Source organism: Vidua chalybeata, chromosome 3, assembly GCF_026979565.1.
Source record: "Vidua chalybeata isolate OUT-0048 chromosome 3, bVidCha1 merged haplotype, whole genome shotgun sequence".
Taxonomy (NCBI): Eukaryota; Metazoa; Chordata; class Aves; order Passeriformes; family Viduidae; genus Vidua; species Vidua chalybeata.
This window is the reverse complement of record NC_071532.1, coordinates 17,169,718-17,189,383: the sequence shown is the minus strand read 5'-3', so window position 1 is coordinate 17,189,383 and position 19,666 is coordinate 17,169,718. Positions and strand designations below refer to the sequence as shown.

The following is a 19,666-nucleotide window of genomic DNA, read 5'->3' as shown; positions in this document are numbered from 1 at the left end:
GCCCTGACTCCCTCTGCTTTTGTCATTCATGGATGACAGCAGGCATTCATTCACGTTTCCAAATTAGTTCTTGTGTAAGCAAGGTGCTTTTGTAACCAGACAGATGGCCTAGGTTTGATTTCTGACCTAGAGCTTGCCTGTCAGGGAAGAAAATGCCATTTGTTACTATCTAAAGATCCGCAGTGACACATTACAGGGAGAGCTTGGTGCTAATAATGCCAAGGTTGTGTTCAATCCCCATATGGGCCATTCACTTAAGAGCTGGACTCGACGAGCCTTGTGAGTCCCTTCCAACTCGGAATATTCTGTGATTCTCTGAATTCCATCTGGAGTTCAGGGAGGATTGCATACAATGAAGTCTTAGGAAAATAATCAGGGCCAACATCCAGGCACAAAAGAATCCTGCTCAAAGTGCAGAGGTTTCACATTTTTATTAGAACAAGCAGTAAACAAAATTTCCTAAGTATAAAATGTAGATCTTCTCTAGTTCTTGAGTCCTTCTCCCAGACACAAGAGTCACAGCATGAAGGGCAGATCGAGATTCTTCTCACCAGTGCCAAAGTAGACGTAGCCAAATTGCTTGGTCATTGGGACATGATAGAATGTCAGTCCCAGCCACAGCAGGCTCCGCAGCACCACCACAGTGCCTCCCTTCTCCAGCTGGATACTCCAGGAGCCTGTGTGAGAGATGTGCAAGTGAATCACTGGAAAAGAGAAAGAGGCAGGGCTCCTGCAGCAAGTTAACCTAAGCTGAGAGAAGGGCTGCCATGGGTTCTGCCTGACCAGTTAACAGTGCACGAGGCTGCACTGGGGTTTGTGACACCTGAAAAGAGTGGAGAACATAAACCTTGATGCCCTGTTTTCCTTTTGTCAGCTTAGCACTGCAGGCTGCCCTCGTTTCCAGATGTCTGTCTGGGTTCACATAGTAGCATATTCCCATGGCTATGGTGGTAATGTCGTATGCATCACAGGAAGGGACCCTCAAACTCCAGACTGGTTTAGCTGATCCCCAGGAGAGGCTGCAGCTATTCTTGGCTGTATCTGAGTGGGCAGCAGTTACTCCAACAAGCTCTGCCACCTACTTGGTGTAGCTAAGAGCTATAGAGAGCCAAGATGAGCTATAGCAATCCTGCATAGGAATGAAATTTGTCCTTAAAATAAACTTCTAGCATTAGTAGTGGGAAGAGAAAGAAGGTGCTTTCCTCCTTCAGGGAAGACTGGTTTCTCTGATGCAGCAACTGGAAAAAAAAAAAGATAAAATGAAAAGTAGGGTATTTCCTATCTGAGAAATATATGGAAAAGGTTAATTCTCTTCAGTCTTTCTTGGCTCCACTGTTGAAGAGGATGTGCGTGGTAGGGGCAAAGGGATTAGTTTCCACATTAATTTTGTTTTGGCTCCACAGAAGAAGTTCAGAGCCAGTGTGAAAATGCAGTTTCTTCTTGATACAAGGAGCTCAGAGCCTCTGAGTATTTATTTTGCATCTGACATGACAGCTTGGGAATTGTGCCAGAGGGAGGGGGCTGAAGTATCAGCTTGGATTCAGTGCTGGAGGGCAAGGAGCTGCCAGGAGAAGAAAATACCAGCTTCGGCACCAAATCAATAATACCTAGAGGCTACAATGTAGGGAAGAAGGGTCCTCCTGAATCTCCATCTAAAAAAAACAGGAGCAGGCCCAAATTTAAAAAATGTGGTTGGAACTGTCAGGTTACAATTGGCCTAGAGTCAAGCAGTCAGCCTATCTGTACCCAAAGCCAAAATCTGCCAATTCCGGAATAAGCAGAAAGCACATAATGTGTTGGGCTATTTAGGCAGTATTCATCTGTGTAGATAATTTTAGGCTCATTAATTTTAGGCTCATCAATTTATGCTATGATTCATGCTTACTCATGTCACGGTTAGCCTGGGGAAGGACTTCTGTGATTGCTGTCAGCTGCGTGTCCTCCCGCTCCCACTCACTCGTGACTCTTGGCCAATCTTAGTCACATCCGACAAAGGGCTGAAGGGCTTTAACACCCCAGGTTCCTACAGCAGGTCTCCCTGGGATGTGGCCCAAGGGCTGACTGCAGCTCCTGGAGCTTTGGTCTGCTAGCAGCTGCAATGAAGCACAGGCTGTCAGGCCTGCCTGGCAGCTACAAGGCAGCAGCAACTAGCTGGGCAATCCACGTTCATGCAGCCTTGGGCTCTTGTATGCTCCCTTCACAGTAGATGTTGTCTCATGTGCAGTTCATGGCAAACTACAGTAACTGAAGGAAGGAAGGAAGTTGAGGGGATATGTTTATATGGTGGCTGCAGAGTCAGAAAGAAACAATACAGTTCAAAACCCTGTAAAACCAGGTGTTGAGTTGTGCTGCTCACCTGTTACCTAACTCTTCATATTTCTGTACTTCTCAAAAGTTTCTTGGCCACTACTGTTTCCTCTGCCTCTTTCAGTAGCAAGTTCCACATGTTTGTTATACTATAATGTGCAAGTCTTGTGTAATCTCTGATCTGCCACCTTTCAAAGTACCCTCTTCAGTCATGTGCAAATGTGGAACTCAGTGAACAGCAAGAATACCTACCTCCTTTCTGACAGACTGACTTGAGCTGCTGGACAGAAGTACAAAACAGACATTCACAGTCTTTTTTGGGAGATTTCTGCTTTGGAGAACTTACTTCAGACTCACTCTCCTCCACACTTCCACTAAAGACAAACAACTGGGGTTGCAGTAAAGCAGAGGACTAGTTAATATTGGACGGTCAATACAGGTGTGTGCCATCTTTTCACCTTCCTTGCACTGACATTCTTTACACATGTCCTACATACAACACGAGCTAATATCTTCACAAGCAGTGGTTTCACATACAAGGAAACCCCATCTCCCATCCAGTCTCTCCAGTGCCACTCATATGGACACAAACTGGCCTGGATCTTTTTCATACCTGGAGTAAAAATGCCTATTATGGTTCAACCACTGGGATTATAAATCCTGACTGAGGGGATCTGCGTGTTCTTAAGAAATTCCATCACTTGGATAGCAAGGAAGCCCAGATGAGGAAGACTTTGCTAGAAGGCAAATCATGCAGTGACTGAAGCACTACAGCCATTTGCTGTCAAAGGACAAACTTTCAGTTTCTTGAACTTTGTCTCTAAAAGTTTTCAGCATTTGCTAGTGACATTAGCATGACCATTCATAGGAGTGTTGATCAACAAGTAGCAGGCGAATAGGTCTGAATGTAATAGTGACTCTAAATTTCTCCTTTGAATGACTGCTCCCAGCACATGGTTCTTCAGCTTGAATTTGTATAAATGACCTACAAGTCTTTCCTCCAAATACTGATGGTACTTGCTGCAGCTTTACACACTGGTGTGTGGGGAAGGGGATGGTGACATGCTGTAAACTTTTCGTAAAGTTTCTCTGACAAAAAGGTAATGCAATGAGGAGCTATCTTTTTTTTTTTTTTTTTTTTTGATTTAGGACTAGTCCTCTGAGAAGCAAATCTATCAAGAATAGGACTATGCCTTGCCTTGCTGGGTGGTGAAAACCTTTAGGGATTATCTAATTTGTTAATGCTTTTCAACATTCTGGAGGCATCTAACAAGCTGGGTACATGTGATAGCTTGTTTATATATGTTCACCTACACAGATGAACCCTCTAACCCAAACCATTTACACAGAACAAAAAAAAAAAAATGCCTGGAGCATGACTGCTGGGAAAGGTAAGAGGGAAAACAGGGTTTTCAGTCGTGTTAGGAACTGTATTTGGATTTAGACATCTTTCTGTTGGATAAATTCACAGAGGAGGTAGAGTAAATCAACTTAATTAAATCCCCATATCTGTGCTCTGGGGCAATAGAGTACATGGATCCATGATCTCCTCAAAACATTTACCCCGCAACACACAGGCTTATCAATCTCAGCAGAGTATTCAGCAGTTAACTCTGCTGATTAAAGGAACTTCCCATGCACCTTCACACCTGGCAGAAATGGACAGATACAATCGAAGATGGCTCCATTCACTTTCATGCTACATCTCTGAAGGCTATGATGTGCAGTTTCTACATTTCCCTATCATCTGTCCAAGCTGCCAGCTCTCAAAGGGCTCGAATTTGTCATTTCATAAATGTGAGACCTTTGGGGAATATTAATTATTATTGTTACACTTTCCAGCTCTTCTCTGGCCCTTCATTCTGCATGTAGTTCTACACAAATATGAACAGTAAAGTTTTGCTGATGCTGCATAAGCCTTCCTGTGAAATGAAGGCCGCATCTGGACTGGCACAACATAGGTTGAGAACAGGAAAAAATTACAAGAAGCTGTCTGGAACTGTAATGCCATTTTCACTGGCATCCTGTATTCAGCCAGAATGATGATTTATCCTAGAGCTGCTCTTTATGCTGCAGAGCCAAAGAGTAGCAGCAGTGCCACCTTCCACCTTCTACTATCTGGATCACTAGAGACATTTTTCTAACCTAATCATCAAAGGTGATTTTTTCAATATACTTTTCCAGACCGGACTTTTGCAACACACAAAACCCATTCAGAAACTTCATTTGATACACAGTGCAGGTGTATCTTTTAAGAAGAGATTGCATTGAAGTTCTGGAACGTCTCTGGGTTCTTTGGACTTTTTAATAAAGTGAAAAAATTAGAACCTGTTATCTCATTACTTTTTTTTTTTCCCCATACCTCACCACATCAGCTGTATTTGAGGAAATGCTGCATGAAACAAAATTTGAACTTGTGTGACATGGAGAAAGTTGTTCTCTCAGAAAGATACAGGACACTTGTGTTACCTTCTATCACAGCTCAACCCTCACTAAACTCAAACAATATGCTTTTTTTTGGGAGGGCCCACCTTTTTTGTAGGAGTTTGAAATATTGATGTCATAAATCACTCTAGAAGTACTTTAAACAATAAATAATGAACAGTATGCATTAATAGCTTAAAATAAATATGCCACCTTTTTTTCCTTAAGACAAAGTCTTATAAATGCATTTAATAATGCAATATAAAAAGGAATGAGAACTATGAAAATTAAATGCTACTTTCATCCTTTTTTTTTCTCTTTTGTTTTTTAAACTTTTGTGCTATTACAGATGGTTGCTAGGGTAAAGCCATCACATAGATAGCTTCAGGTCTGTATTACTATAAAAATGTAGAATTAGACTGCTGGGTCCAAATCCTTTTCATCACTGGCTGAGAATATTCCATGGCAGTCCCTATGTCAGACAATATGTCTCTTACTGAGAGACTGGGAAGCTCAAAGCATCAGTTTGTAAGGTACACCAAGATTCCTAGATAAAAGTTGTCAAGAAAAAAAGATTTTAAAATATTATTATTTGCATTGGAGAGAATACAACTAAAACTAGGAGACAGCAAGTTAAGGTTGGATTTCCTAGAGTTAAATACTGATTTTAACTTGCGTCTCTGTGTGTGCTGTCTCTAAATCAGGCAGCAGAGTTAACTTCACACATCATGTAAAGCTCACTGAGTCCAGGGAAGTGGTCATTGCCCTCACACGAGAGATTCCTACCAGTAACACTGCTCTGGTGAGGTTCCCAAAGTTCAAAATACATTTCTTAAAAGAGCAAGTTAATATTTAAGCTGCACCCAGCAACCTTAAGAAAGCCAAGCAGGCTTTCTGTGCTAAAACTATTGCCTGTTGCTGCTCCAGAAGGGAAGGGAGGGAGCTGCTGTGTGGGAGGAAAGAGCATGGGAAAAGTATCCGCTGGATGAAGATCTGGAGCTTCCTATTCCCTCTTTGGATCAGGCTGCAGCCTCCACCCCTCCAAACACAGGCAGGAATTCTGAGGAGTTCCTTACATCTTTCCCAAACAAGAAAGTGCTTTGAAGATCCTGATGTTCACCCCATGTTAAACCACTGCCTTTTTTATGGCCCTTCAACAGCTGCCAGAACACCAGGGCTGAATTTCAAAAGTCAACCTCCTTCTCAGCTTCTTCTTCCTTTCCAGTCGCCAATAGAAATCCCTGTCTTATCCCCCATGTCTGCCTCAGCTATGGGCTGAATCTTGTAATCCACAAAAGCAATAGGGTGCGTGAGACATGAGCTTTTAAACAAAACCCTTCCAAGAGGGCTGTTTGCAGAAGAACTTTCCTGCTTTAACTGGTCCACTTGCAGTATGACCTCTCATAACACTGCTGCTTTGGAGGTGATTCAGCAATGCCTCATTTCAGTGCAAGCTTGAGAAGAAACAGCTTTAAGAGCTAGACAGCCTGATAGAGAGGCTCCACATCACAAAAGCTCACAGAGGGTCATAAAAGTGACATTATCAATTCTTCTTCAAAGGAGGAAATGTCTCAAGGGAAAAGCAGCCACAGTGTGGTTGTACTTACCATTAACACATTATGGTGCCACAAGAGCAGGTTACAACATCTATTGCTGCAGTTAGTCCTGAGTGAGAGTCAAGTATGGAGTCATAGGACAAATATTAACACCCAGAGAGGGGCAACATAACCATTTCCCTCTGCAAAAGCAGCCACTGCTTGGCTGCGTGACCCCAAGCACTTAGAGCTGACAAAGCTGCACGACACCCGTGGGATTTAGCTGCCATTTCCCTCCAACAGAAAATCCTACAGAAGGAAGAGCTTCCTACTTCTAATTTGTTGTCTGTAGGGAACAAAGACAAATTGCAAACCAGAGCAGCTGTAAGGAAAGGTCACCATGCTTTGGCTTTCAATAAATTGTGCCACACAGATATTTCACGCACAGCCTACCAGCCATAAGGACACATCCAAACAGTCCTATGTGGGGCCCAAACTCCTTCGTGCCACTTACTGGCTGCAAACTAAATCTCTTCCATTTGCTTGACACACCACCTGCAGCCCATATGTTAACACTGCTGTCAATATTTCCAATTCCCCATATAACTATTTAATAATAATTAAATAAAAACACAGACTGGTTGCAGGTTCAGTACTATTTTTAAAAGCCTCCAGAGCCAAGAAAGCACAGCTAACAGTCAGATGCTGCCAAGTGGCTCTTGCATGGTCCTAATGCTTGCCATGTCCTTGACATACAAATACCACCATGCCCAAAAACCAAAGTAAAATGGTCATACTTTAGAGGCTTTTCCTCTCCATTATCCTCTCCCACTGGGGATGCCTCTTCAGTAGAAATTATTTTGACAGGTCCAGATCTTCTATTTATACATGAAGAACCTGTTTCCTGCTGACAAGGAAGAACCAGGGATTGCAGTGCTGTCCCAGATACACAGTATTCAGGTACGTCCAAGTAAAAATGAAATTCAGGCCATATTTAGGCATTTGACAATAGTGCTGCTTAATCCAGCTGAAGCAGCCTCTGCCCTCAAACCCTTATTCCCACCCTCATCATTTTTCCATCATAGAGACCACAAAAGTGTTTATTTACTGCTTAGTGAGTCAGGTAGGGGAAATAATCTGGCTGAAAATATACTAGAGAGAAACAACATTATTTTTCCAGCTGGAATCTGCACAGCCAGCAATGCCAACACAAAAGAAGGGACAATACACAGAAATAAATGAGCACCAGAGGATGGGAAGGACTGAAAAAGCTAGCACTGAAGTAATACACACCAAATTAGAGCCTCCTTTATAGCCCTGTTAGTTTGCCCTTTAGTCCTAAATCCACCTGATAAAACAAAACAAAACAAAACAAAACAAAACAAAAAGATTCTAATTAAGAGAAAGATGCAGACTGCACAGCATTAGAATAAAGACTTGGAATAGGGCTGTGCACTAGAGGATACAGCAAAACCATATGCAATCAAAACTTATAAGGTGTAGGGAAAACTGATTAAAATCCATGCTATTTGTATTCTGAAAACTACAGTACAGATCACTGAATCTTGGGTTTTCTGCAGTAAATTTAGAAATCTCTCAGAATGGCAAATCACCTCCTTCCAAAGCACAAGTTTATGCTGGGTCTCATCACACTCCATATTTCTTGTTCAGCTGGTCGCTGTGGAAACGTTTTTGGAGCGTGCCAGGAGTCACGTAGCATCTACCTGGGGAGCCCCTGCATTAATCCGTCACCTTCGTGGGTTTCTCTGAGCCCATTGGTTGGTGGGAAGAAAAAGGAGTCTCTCGCCCCTCCCTGCTCTGAATGAAAGACGCTTCCTCTAAATCTTGCTACAGGATTTCAGGCTCAATTCAGCTTCTTTGGGGCTTTTGTCACCAAACAAATGTGATGTCTTTGAAAGAAAGATTAACAGTTTGATGAAAGGATGCAATGGGCAGCTTTGTTCTAGCCTGCTTCCCCTAGAGCTTTTGGTCACTGTCACTTTCTTACCCACGGGAGAATATCTGTCTGACTCTCAGAGGAGATTATGGCCACCTTGTAAGATTTTTCCTCTCCTGGTAACAAAGCACTGGCCACTTTGAGGAGGTGATAATGATGAACAGGGCTGGATTAGGGGCAAAGAACCTCACATTGATCTCTGAATTCTGAGAAAACACAAAGGAGTCGATGCTGGGATTCAAAACCCACCAAATGCTTAGAGCACATCCAGTTCACTCTCCTGCAGGAGGGGCAAGTCCACAAGCCCCGTCAGTCCCCCAGTTGTAGTTCTTACCTCATCATCAAATTAGCAAGGCTAGTTAAAAGATCTTGGGATGAGGAACAGATGGCACGGATTATAAACTGTTGATGTTTTTGTACTAAACTAGATACGAATTCTGGACCAAATTACCCGAAGAGTTTACCAGTTTTTGAGAATAATGTCACACTGAGAATTTCCACATAGCACACTGCAGTGCTAATTCTGAACACTAAAGGCTAAGCATCTTTTAATGACTGTGATAGCCTAGCTATTTCTGCTCAGCATAACTGCTGTACAAATATACCTGAAGATGAACTGTCCCTTGTCCTTTTCCCTTTACTCACTGCCACACATCCCTTCAGCATGCATATTTTCAATCCATATGATATTTGTGTACAGGAAAACAAGATGATGTTAACTGGCTTCTTCCCATCAAAATCTCTGGAGCCAAATGGGCAGCAAATAGCAAAGCAAAGCTATATGCAGGGCTGGCACCAATGCTAATGACTGCACAGGCAGGAGCTGCCACTCCTTGGAGCCCCTTCAGAAACAGATCACTCCTAGCAAAAGCTGACCTCGTTCTGACTTCAGTAAAACACAAACTGTCCTAGGATTTCCCCCACAAGTAATTTTTCATCATTCCCTAGAGAAAAGGTTAGGCCAAGGCAGACTGATGTGGTGATAAACCTGCAGCTTCTGGTTCTGTGAGGTTTTACCAGCATTTCCCATCATTTTAGCAAGAAGTTCATCTCCTTTTTATGTCCAAGGAACCAGAAGCTTAAATGGAGACAGGGTGGGTCATGATTTCTTTCACTGAGGAGGAAAAAAGCCTTTAAATAAAACCCTTTTCAACCCTGGAAAGTTACTACGAAGACTCTGCTTCTGTCCTCATTCTTTCCCTACAGCAGTCTGGAAAGTGAAGGACTCCACCACAGCTCTCAGTTGACGGGCAGCCCTGTTCCAGTATAAACTCATCTGAGGTCTGACTAAACAAAACTCTGAGGTGATATAGACCCAGGACCCAAAAGCAGTGAATGCACTGCTTTATTACCCATAGACTCAAAGCCCAAGGAAAACAGGCTCCTTTCCAGTAATCCAAGCAGACCATGATCAGCCAGTCATAAGCTCTAATACTAGCTGGCCCGGGAGTCCTCCTGCCATGCTGCCACAAGAGAGGTTCCAGTCTGATCTCGAACTCCTGAGCTGGCAGCACCCCAGTTTGTAGAAGGGACAGCATCTTATCTTGCTCCTAGGCAACTTTCTTGGGTCACTGCAGGAATGGCCTTAACAGCCTCTACACATCACTGGTAAAAAATAAGAGTGACCCTACTTTTAAAGAATGTAGGGGACATGCTTATATATTGTCTACGTCCATTCGCATGCGTGTGATCTGTACGGATGCTGAGAAAGCCATTGAAAAGCCTAGTGACCATTCCAGATATTGGCTAAGCTTGAAAGGGAGATAATATCTTCTCTATACCTACAGTTCAGGAGGCCAGTATGCCACACACACTCTGGAAACTCAGGACATACCTTTGCCTTGATTTGATGCTTCTCCTGGTGATTTTTTTCCCATTTTACTTTTTTGTGGTTTCCTTTTCTGTGCTCAGCACTGACAATGCTGGCACCATAGTGCACCCTGCTGGAAGGCAGCAGCTAGAGTCATCCTGGAATTACTCCTGAGGATGGCCGACTTCAGTTTGAACAGAGAAATTCAGGTACCAATGCTTTTACCAACAATCCACTAAGCCAGCTACTGGGTTCGCTTTTCAGATCAGAAATCCTACTGTTCTGATGCACACTCATCTGGTTTTCTCATTCTCTACCACTGTATTTTAAAGCTTGTTTGTCAAAATGACTTGTATTAATGTCAGGCAACTCCATGGGATTCTGTAGCTCAGTTTCACACATTCACCAAGTCTAAGGATCACATCTCCTATAACAAGGAATGAGGATAGCTGTGAGCCATGCTAGGTATTTCAGTCTATATTTTCACTCTCTTTTTATCCTTGCAAACATCAAGTACTGCCTTCTCATTTATTATGGGTCTTTTAGTTTGGATTTCAGTGAGACAGCTTGAAAAGCCTTGTCCCCGTGTGGCTCTTGGCAGGCTAAGGAGTAAAGTGCTCTTGCTCTCGGCTTTCACAGAGCTGGGGAGGTGCTGCTTATTGTTAAGCAATGAAAGGGGAGGGCTCAGGTCACATCTGTGAAATGTTAGTGGAGAAGGGAGGCTGGGTGAAAGTAGGTGGCCAGCGCAGCATAGCACTTCGGTGGATTTTGCAAGGCCACTAGGGAGATAGGCAGCCATTTGTCTTAGAGTCCTGATAAAGGGCCCTTGCCTCTGGTGGCTGGCTGGGGGCTGTAAATACCTCTGCAGACACAGACTCTTCAAATGGCTGGAGACCGAGGCTGATAGGGGATTAATCGCCTTGAAGGGAGGAGGGAGGGGGATCGAAAGCAAGTTAATTAGCTGTGTTAATGTATGGAGATAAAACAGGGTCGTGCCTCCTGGCCTTCTTCCTTCCTGCACCCTGACTTTTGGGACAGCCATGATGGGGCTACCAAAATGGCCCTTGAGAGCAGCCACGGAAACTAACTTCCACTTAGAAATGCAGCCCCTCCATCTTCAAGGACCCATTAGGCACCAGCTTTTGCTAAACCGATAAAGACCGTGCTAATGAACCTCAGATGACAGGAGGTTAGTGTTCTAACCGAGGCTACTGTTCAGCAAGCTTACAGAAAAGCTCGTGCTCCAAGTTTTTTCAGCCAAAGAAATGGCCACAAATCCCTTTGTCTGTAATGCTGTATAGGGAGAGCTCCAAAACCAAAACTGCGCTTTTGGGTGAAGAAAAAGCTACAATCCAAGTGGCTGTTAATTTCTCCACAGTCAAATGGTAAAAGAGCTGGAATGATCTTTGGTCTAGGCATTTCTTCTACCCTTACTTTCATCTTGAAATGGAAAGTAGACAAGACTCACTGATTCACCCTGCCACTGTATACCCATTTGGACTGATGCTATAAAATCTCCCAGCAATAAAGATCCACAATAGCAGTAAGTCAGGAATCTCCTCAGCCCTCTTTTGAGTCCTCACATATCATAGTTCAGAAAGCAAGGCCAGCTGAAATGAGCTGACTTACTCTTGGAACCCTTTGTCACCTTTGTGTTACTGTCATTGACAATGAAGAAATCCAAGCTGAACATCACCCTCCATGGCTGCCATCAAGTTTATGGCCAGGCATACCAGGAATCTGGACTCCTGCATACCACTGCCCATTAAACTGAAGTCACTTACGCATATCTGGAATTATCAACTTGTATTTGCATTTGACTGAAACACAATTCCCAGGAAGACATCCAGCATGATATTAAGATACCAAGAGACATAGGCTCATCCATTACCCTTGCTAACTGGTAATCTTTTCACTCTTAGAAATTGTATCTCATTGTTCATTTTAGTTCTGCATATAATTTTTAGCTGCTGATTCCTGTTCTGCCTTTCTCTACTATAATAAATAAATCTTCAGTACCTAATACTTAAACTCCACAGAGTATTTACACAGTGTAATACAGCCATTCTCACAGGCTTTTCCTCAAGATAAACAGATTGAACTGTTTATGTCTCTCACCAGCCTTTGAATAATTTTGTGACTCTTTTCTGCAACTCTCCAGTTTTTCAGTGTGCAGTAATCCAATTATGATTCCACTAGCAGTATATGCAAAAGTAAAATCACCTCCCTGTTCCTAGTTGCTACACCCTTGTTTATGTATCTGCAGATCAAGTCACCCTTTTAAGTCTCAGAATCAGCCTGGGAGCTGATGTTCAGTGAGTTGTGCCTGGATTTCCTTTCAAAGCCACAGTTTCTAGAATACAATTCCCAAAGTCTGACTTACAGTCCTTACTTTCCTCATGTGACTTTGCAGGTATGTACACCAAAATGTACTGTATTTAAATAAGCCCAGTTTTCCAGTTGTCTGTATCTATCCTGCCCTTGTCATTATTTGTCTCTCCACCAACCCTTTATTTTTATATCATTTATAAATAAGTTGAAGAATATCAATATTGGCACTGGTCCCTTTCTGACCTCTCCCAGAAATACACCCGCTTCACTGAATTCTGAATCATAACTGCTAAGGAAGATTAAATTTAGGAGAATAATTCTGCAATGCCAGGATTTATTAAAGATTATTATGCCACAAGTCTCCTGAGATAATAATTTCAGAAATAACTTATCTGACTCCACCATTTTAATGTTTTTGATCCATGGTAAATGTTGTTTAACTCTACCCTCTCTTAGCAAACAGTCTGAAAACTGCCTGAAACAGTATTTTATTGTCTTTGCTTGATGCAAGTCCATATTCTTTCCAAAAAGAATCCAGAAAAAAAAATTGAGCTCTTCTGCCCTTCCACATGCTTATCAGCCTTTTTACCATTACCATTTAGTGACAGTTTCCAGTACCTTTACTATACTTTCTTTTCTCCTCAATATAGTTTAAAAAAATACCTGCCTTACCATTGTCACGGACTACTCCAGTTCTTCTGCCTCCCTATGTCACTCTCTACTCATTATAAATTCCTATTTGTATCAATCATTAATCATTTCAAACCTTCTGCATTTCCTTTTATATGTCCTTTTTAAAATTCTAATTTCTACTCTTAATCTACAAGTGAACTGTGGTAGGTTTTCAGCTAAAGGCAGCTATTTAATGACTGGGGGTCATGACTTTTGAAGAAAGTCTTCTCATATAAATCCTATTTCCACTCATATCTTTTCCTATCTAGACATACCTCCCTGCCTACATCAGTTTTTAGCAGTGTTCTGTTGGTATCCCTTATCTACATTTCAAAGTGATCTGATTCAGTAATCTGTAACAAACCCTGAGAGTCAAGCTATTGCTTTTCTGAATTGCAGTTTGAAAGTGGCAAAGAACTGAATTCTCCATCCCTTGTCTCACTTCCTTCCAAGCTTTCCATTCTACACTCCTACCTCAGGTTTTCACTCATCCTCTTTCCTTATCCTTGCAGAATGGAGCATAGTCTGATCTGATACCAGGGTCACAGTGAAATCAACTTTCCCCCTCCATTTTCACTTCCCCCATTATTCCCCATGCCTGAAATGTGTCTATTATTTCATATCTTCACAACATAAGTCATTAAGTGAAAATACTGTAGGCATGCTAGGAATTATTGCTATTTGCTTTGCCATTCCATTATCTACAAGCAGATGTATAACTACCACAGCCCTAGCTCCTGAAATACTATGTCCAGGGTTCCAAACTCCATGCAGCAGAAAGGACAACACTGGCAATGTGCCAGCAGCTGAAAGGCCACATCTAATTCTGCATAAAGTTGAGCAGATTGTCTGCTTAGACTAGAGCAAACAAGCTTATCTTTAATGCAGACATATGGCCAGCAAAACCTACAGATCCCAGCATGCAACATTCTGGCCAGCTGGCCATTTGGATTAGGATGAAACATTACATGATCTGATACTGTGGTGACAGAAGATCTCTATCACAACCCCTCCATGTTCACGCTGTCGAGACAAGGTTCTCATTTCCCACTTTTCTCTAGAATAATTTTTAAAAATGCATATTAAAAAAAAAAAAAAAAAGCTAAGTCAGTCACTTGTCTGTGGGAGCTGAGACACCAGAATGATTAAAGGAGGAACAGCAACATATTCTGAACTTTTAAAGTGCACAGATAACCTGATAGACACACAGACAGAATCTGGAACCTGCAAACACCACAGATATCACTGGTAAAGATAAGAATGGCAGACAGTTTTGCTACAAAACTCCAAGTTTTCCAATTTTGCACTAAACTCTGCTTTTACCATTGTTGCCTTTATTCAACCCAGTTTTAACTTCCTTTCTTCCCACCTCTCAGCTGTCATATAAAATGTTCTCTCTGCCTCCAACTTTCCATTCTGTAAGACACCTCTGCTCTCCTATAATGACACACCATATATCTTATGACAGTTACCCCCTTGACAGCCATCACAGATGCTAAGTATCCAATTAATAGAGAAAACTATTCCAACAGAGTTGTTACTTTTAGACAGGTTAAAATCAGCCCTTAATCTCTCATTTCTGTTCTTTAGGTCTTTTGAGATGATTGGGGAATTTAGCCAATGCAAGCTGGGAGCTTCACTCCAATGTCACTTACCCCCAGATCACTTCTTATTTATTTATTGAGAAAAGAGACAATTCTAGCTTCAGTCACAATTCTAGATGCAATAAATTTGAGAATTCCTACTTCTGCTCTGACAATACAGGATCTAACCAGGAAAGGGAAGAAAACCTTTGGGTCAAAATGAGGGGATTTGACAGAGCTATGAACATGTCAGTAAATAGAAAAAGCACTGTCTACTTTTTCTGCTCTGTCAGGACCAACGTGCACTGTCAGAGCTCAAGGAAAGTAATCTGAGAACCAGAGTCTGAATATCTCACAACCAGGAGTGACTCTGGCAAAGCCATGCTGATAAAATCAGCAGAAAGCCTGTGTGTGTCCTGTTTTTTTTCTGCACATTTTCACAAGCAACCACTACTTTTAGGCAAACTGAAGGCTTGTTAAAGGAGCCTGGGTTGATCTTCCTTTAATGTCATAGCTCCTATCTGCATGTGATAGAATGCAATTAGAGAGGCTTCATGCCTTGCTGATCCTGTAACCAATTCCTGTCTTACCTCCCTCACCTCCTTCACCTCATCCCCGAATTCAGGACAGAGCAGGCAGAGCTGCACAAGACCATGAAGAATTTTCTCTCACATTAAGAAGCACTCATCTGCACTTTAGCTCAGGTAGTCTTTCAGAGGCAACTTTTTTAAGGGTACTGAAATCTACACTAATAGCAACATCCACCTGGGAAGGGGGTAAAGATTCATGCTTACACAGACATCAATATGCAACAGGAACACAATCACAACAATGGCACAGTTGAGCCTCACTTTCTATCTGATACCAGGTAAAATACAGCTACAAGCATTTGAAGATTTTAACAAAGTCACCATCTTCATGTCTAACACATGGTGTGTCTCCCTACCACGAGGGAGGGAGGATAAAAGAGGGGGGACCAGTGGGAAGGCAAACAGTAGCACAACCCAAACTACCATACAAAAATGCAGCTAAAATTTTCTTAGGAGATATCTAGGATCTAATCCCTCTTGCAATTCTGCTTTGAGTCAAAAGGGCCACCTCAGTGAGCCAGGGTATGTAAAAATGTGTAGTCTGTTCCAGACTACACCTCTGGAAAACGACTGCATAAGGACACTCCCAGTAAGTTGAAGAGTGGTTTAGATTTTAGCGGTTTATGCTCTGTCAAAAATGTTCAGAATTCAGGCAGGAGCTCACATTCCCAGTTCTTTTTTTTGCCCAAGGGACGATTGGGAGGAGGGGGTAAGAAGAGAGAGGAAGGGAGGGAGAGAGAATCTGAAAAGCTATTTACAGCACTGGCAATTCACTGCCCATCCACTCAATTCCATCTGACACAGGTCACCTAGTATCCTATCCTACTACTCCTGGACAGGAATAAAATAAAAAAATCTAAGTTTGAATTGTTTCCCTAGAATCTCCCTAGACAGAGGACATGAAAACACTTGGTCCAATCAAAAAAAAAAAAAAAAAATGCAGCAAATCAGCAAGACCAGATAGAAACAAATAACAAACTGCTTCCATCTCTTTAGAGAAATATCTTGCCAGAGGGATTGCTAGAAGAGACTTTAAATATATTTGCAGTTGTTCAGCAGAACAGTAGAGATGTAAACTGAAGATACAATCCAGTATGCCTGTATTTTTTTCTCCTTTCACGATGTATAATCCTGCCACAGTACAGACTATTCCAACGCAGTTTATCCAAGCAACATTTGAATTCAGCCTCTTCGAGATATCAGCTTGGTGTTAATGAGAGCCCATTTAGATAAAGAAGAGAAATACTGGGTGGAACAAGAGGTGTGAAATACTTCAAACCACATAAATTCTCTCTATCACTGGTGGAGTTATCTCTCCCCCTAGGGTCACCAGTTGTCACAGGCTTTACAGAAGTCAGGAGGGAATATGGCACTGAGGCAGAGTGTGGCCAGACCTGTTAAGAGCATGTGAAAGCCCTGGTGCACTTACATCTTTCCGTTTTAAGCATTTAGAATTGCTTAAAACAGAAAGTAACTACAATATTTAGTAAAGGATAAAGTTCATTTACAGATTCACAGAAGCTTCTCATACTACCTCTACAGTAACCCACAACAAACCCCTCAGTGTTTCCAAGGCTACTCAAACTTCCCTATTGCCTTCCCTCTCATTGCATCTCTCGATTTTGCTACCTTTACCTCGTGGGATATCATGCTCCAGAGAATCTAGAAAGTCGGTGGATGGGTCCAGGTCAGCCTTTTCCAGCAGGGTTTTATTCTTCAGGTTAGCAGGCTCAGTGAAATGGAAATAGGAACTTAACTTTTTTGCCTCCACCAAAGACAGACCTGCAAACAGCCATTGGTGAACATTAATACATACATGAAGGAACAAGGGTAACATTCATTATACTGTTGAGTGCCTCTAATGCCCACAGCCCAGAACAAAATCACAATCTTTCTCCAATAGACTCCACAGAAGGCTTGTCAGAAACAGGTGTCAGCACTCCTTGATACTGTGGATTGCAGACCACACTGACTGCAGCCCCAGATGACCAATGGGTACTGACTTGAGGACAGCTTTCTGTGCCCATTTGGTCATATCTTATATCTAAATGGACAATTCACTACTTCTACAATTGCTAAACACACCATAAACTACAGTTTATACAGACAAATTACTCAGTTTAATGACTCAGAACTATTACTGACTTCCCACCTTCCAGAGATGAATCATACACCTGAACATTAGTTGCACTGGATTCTCTCCTGCCTGTTCATCTTATCCAAGGGGGGAAAAAAACCCCAACTGAAATCAAAACATCAGTTAGAGAAAGTCATCTTAATTTAAAGCCTTTATGATCAAAGTACAGTTGATCCTGATAAAGACAATCAGAATTTACCTTCAAAGTGCCTGTTTTCATGCACAGACCCAAGAGGAGTCTTCACAAATGCCCCCCGGGGGACAATACCAACTGCTCTGTCTATCTGTTCTATCGTAGCTATGAGGCGGGCCTCCTCCTTGATCACAGGCTTTGAAGAAAAATAGGGAAATTTTAAAGGCAGGGCTTTTTTTGGTTTTGTTTCTGAAAATAAACTTGAAATGATACAATAGACTTATCGTCTTGGAGTCCAATGGCACTAAGAGGATCTCAAAAGACATTTAATAAGATAGGACAGAAAACATGGTTAGGAGCAGACAGTTTAGACTCACCAGAGATCTAACTATCCATCCCTTCATCTGTTCTTTCCTCCCTCCTCTATTCACCTACTTACTTATTCATTTATAAAAAATGCTGCCTGCAGTTACTATTAAAGCTTCAGAAACTGCAGTGAGGATCTGTACTAGTTGTGCATAATAAAGCATAAGGGATATTTACTATTTCTGAGGCCTATTGAACTGAAAAAAACTGAAGAGTTCAATCAAAAAGCTGTTGCTACACAATGACAGCAAGGGATTACAAGTTACAGAATATTCTGAATTGGAAGGGACCCATAAGTATCATCAAATTCAACTCTTAACAGCCCATACAGTGATTGAAACTGCAACCTTGGTGTTATAAGCCGTGTGCTCTAAACAAGAGGAAATTGTGTATCCTTTGCCTGACCACACGCTCATGCTGTTCATTACAAGTGAGGAGAAGCCACCACCTGTGCAGTGTGAGTGGAACAAATGTAGCGAACAGAGTTCGAAAACGTTTTGCTGGATTTACCTCCTTACCACTTTGAACCAGTCTTGCAGCAGCTTCTGCGTTTATCTCAGCCAAGCTGTACTCAAAAGAAGGATCCCCCTGAAAGCGGCCCTTCAGCTGCTCAGCCAGTGCAAGCATCTCCTTGGTGGCTGGCGTCAGGAGGCTCCAGTCCAAGCAGTTCAAGCTGCCAATGACAAGCACGAATCAGGGCCGAGCCCGGTAAAGAACGGGGCTCGAAGCAACTTCGCCAGGCCCCCGAGGGCATTCCCTGAGACTCCTTCCCCAGATCCGGACAGCACCCCCCGACTCGCACAGCCCCAGCTAGGCCCGGCCGCTCCCTGCCGCCCGGGGCGGCCCCCGCACCTGTACAGGCGGCTGCGGGGCGCGGCGCGGTCGGGGCCCAGCCCCTCGGCGATGTAGTAGGCGCCGCGCACGCCCTGGATGCAGCCCCAGAACCAGACCCGCTCGAAGCGGTAGTCGCGCTGCACCAGCGGCAGCGAGGCGCCCAGCGCCGCCCGCCGCTCCGGGCTGAGCCCCGCGCCGCCGCCGGCCACCAGCGCCAGCGCCGCGGGCAGCGACAGCGCCTCCATCGCGCTCCGCGTCCCCGTTGCCGGGAGACCGCGGCCCGCCCGGGGTCACCCCGCGCTTCCGCCGCAGCAGCGACGGACGAGGCGGGCGGCGCCGGAGGTGCCGTGCTCAGCCCACCCCGCCCGGGGCTCAGAGACGCTGACGAGCAGCAGCCCAATAAGGATGCGGTTATGCGTGTCTGCCTGCGCTGTGTTCCTCAGTTTCGAGAGGCCTAAATCCTAAGTCCAAAACGCAGGCGGGCATACAATTGCATTGCGCCTTCACCGGGATATCACAAAGGGCTCCATTTGCTTTATTTCTTACATGGACAACAGGAGAAAAATCCTTCTGAAGCTCACTGCTTATAATGTCACTCTTGGAGATCCTGGGGAGGGCCATGAAATTGATGAGGGCTGAAGCATCTCCCTGATGAAGACAGGCTGAGAAAGTTGGGATCTTCAGCTTGGAGAAGGAGACTTTTATGGAGACTTCATAGCAACCTTCTACTAACCTTCTACTAACAGGGAAGCCAGAGAGGGACTCTTCATCTGGAACCATAATGATAAGATAAGGAGTGTCAGGTACAAAGTGAAAGAGAGGGAATTTATGTTAGATATTAGGAAGAAATTCTTTACTGTGAGCATGGTGAGACACTGGAACAGGTTGCCCAGGGAGGCTGTGGATCCCCCACTCCTGACAATGTTCAAAGCCAGGTTGGGTAAGGCCTTGAGCAACCTGGTCTAGTGGGAGGTGCCCCTGCCCATA

The 19,666-nt window shown here is 43.3% G+C and overlaps 1 protein-coding gene across 2 annotated transcripts; it reads right to left on the bottom strand.

Moving 5' to 3' along the window:
* Positions 1 to 406: 406 nt before the first annotated feature.
* RSPH9 (radial spoke head component 9) lies at positions 407 to 18,939 on the bottom strand. Of its 2 annotated transcripts, none has more exons than XM_053938729.1 (5): positions 18,698 to 18,939; positions 18,356 to 18,518; positions 17,546 to 17,675; positions 16,839 to 16,991; positions 407 to 677 (listed from the first exon to the last, which is right to left on the bottom strand). In XM_053938729.1, the coding sequence occupies exons 1-5, from the start codon at positions 18,922 to 18,924 to the stop codon at positions 517 to 519; spliced, it is 834 nt and encodes a 277-aa protein (XP_053794704.1). In that variant the 5' UTR covers positions 18,925 to 18,939; the 3' UTR covers positions 407 to 516. The 2 variants fall into 2 exon arrangements, with proteins under 2 accessions (XP_053794704.1, XP_053794705.1); XM_053938730.1 differs by having other exon boundaries at positions 16,845 to 16,991.
* Positions 18,940 to 19,666: the final 727 nt, after the last annotated feature.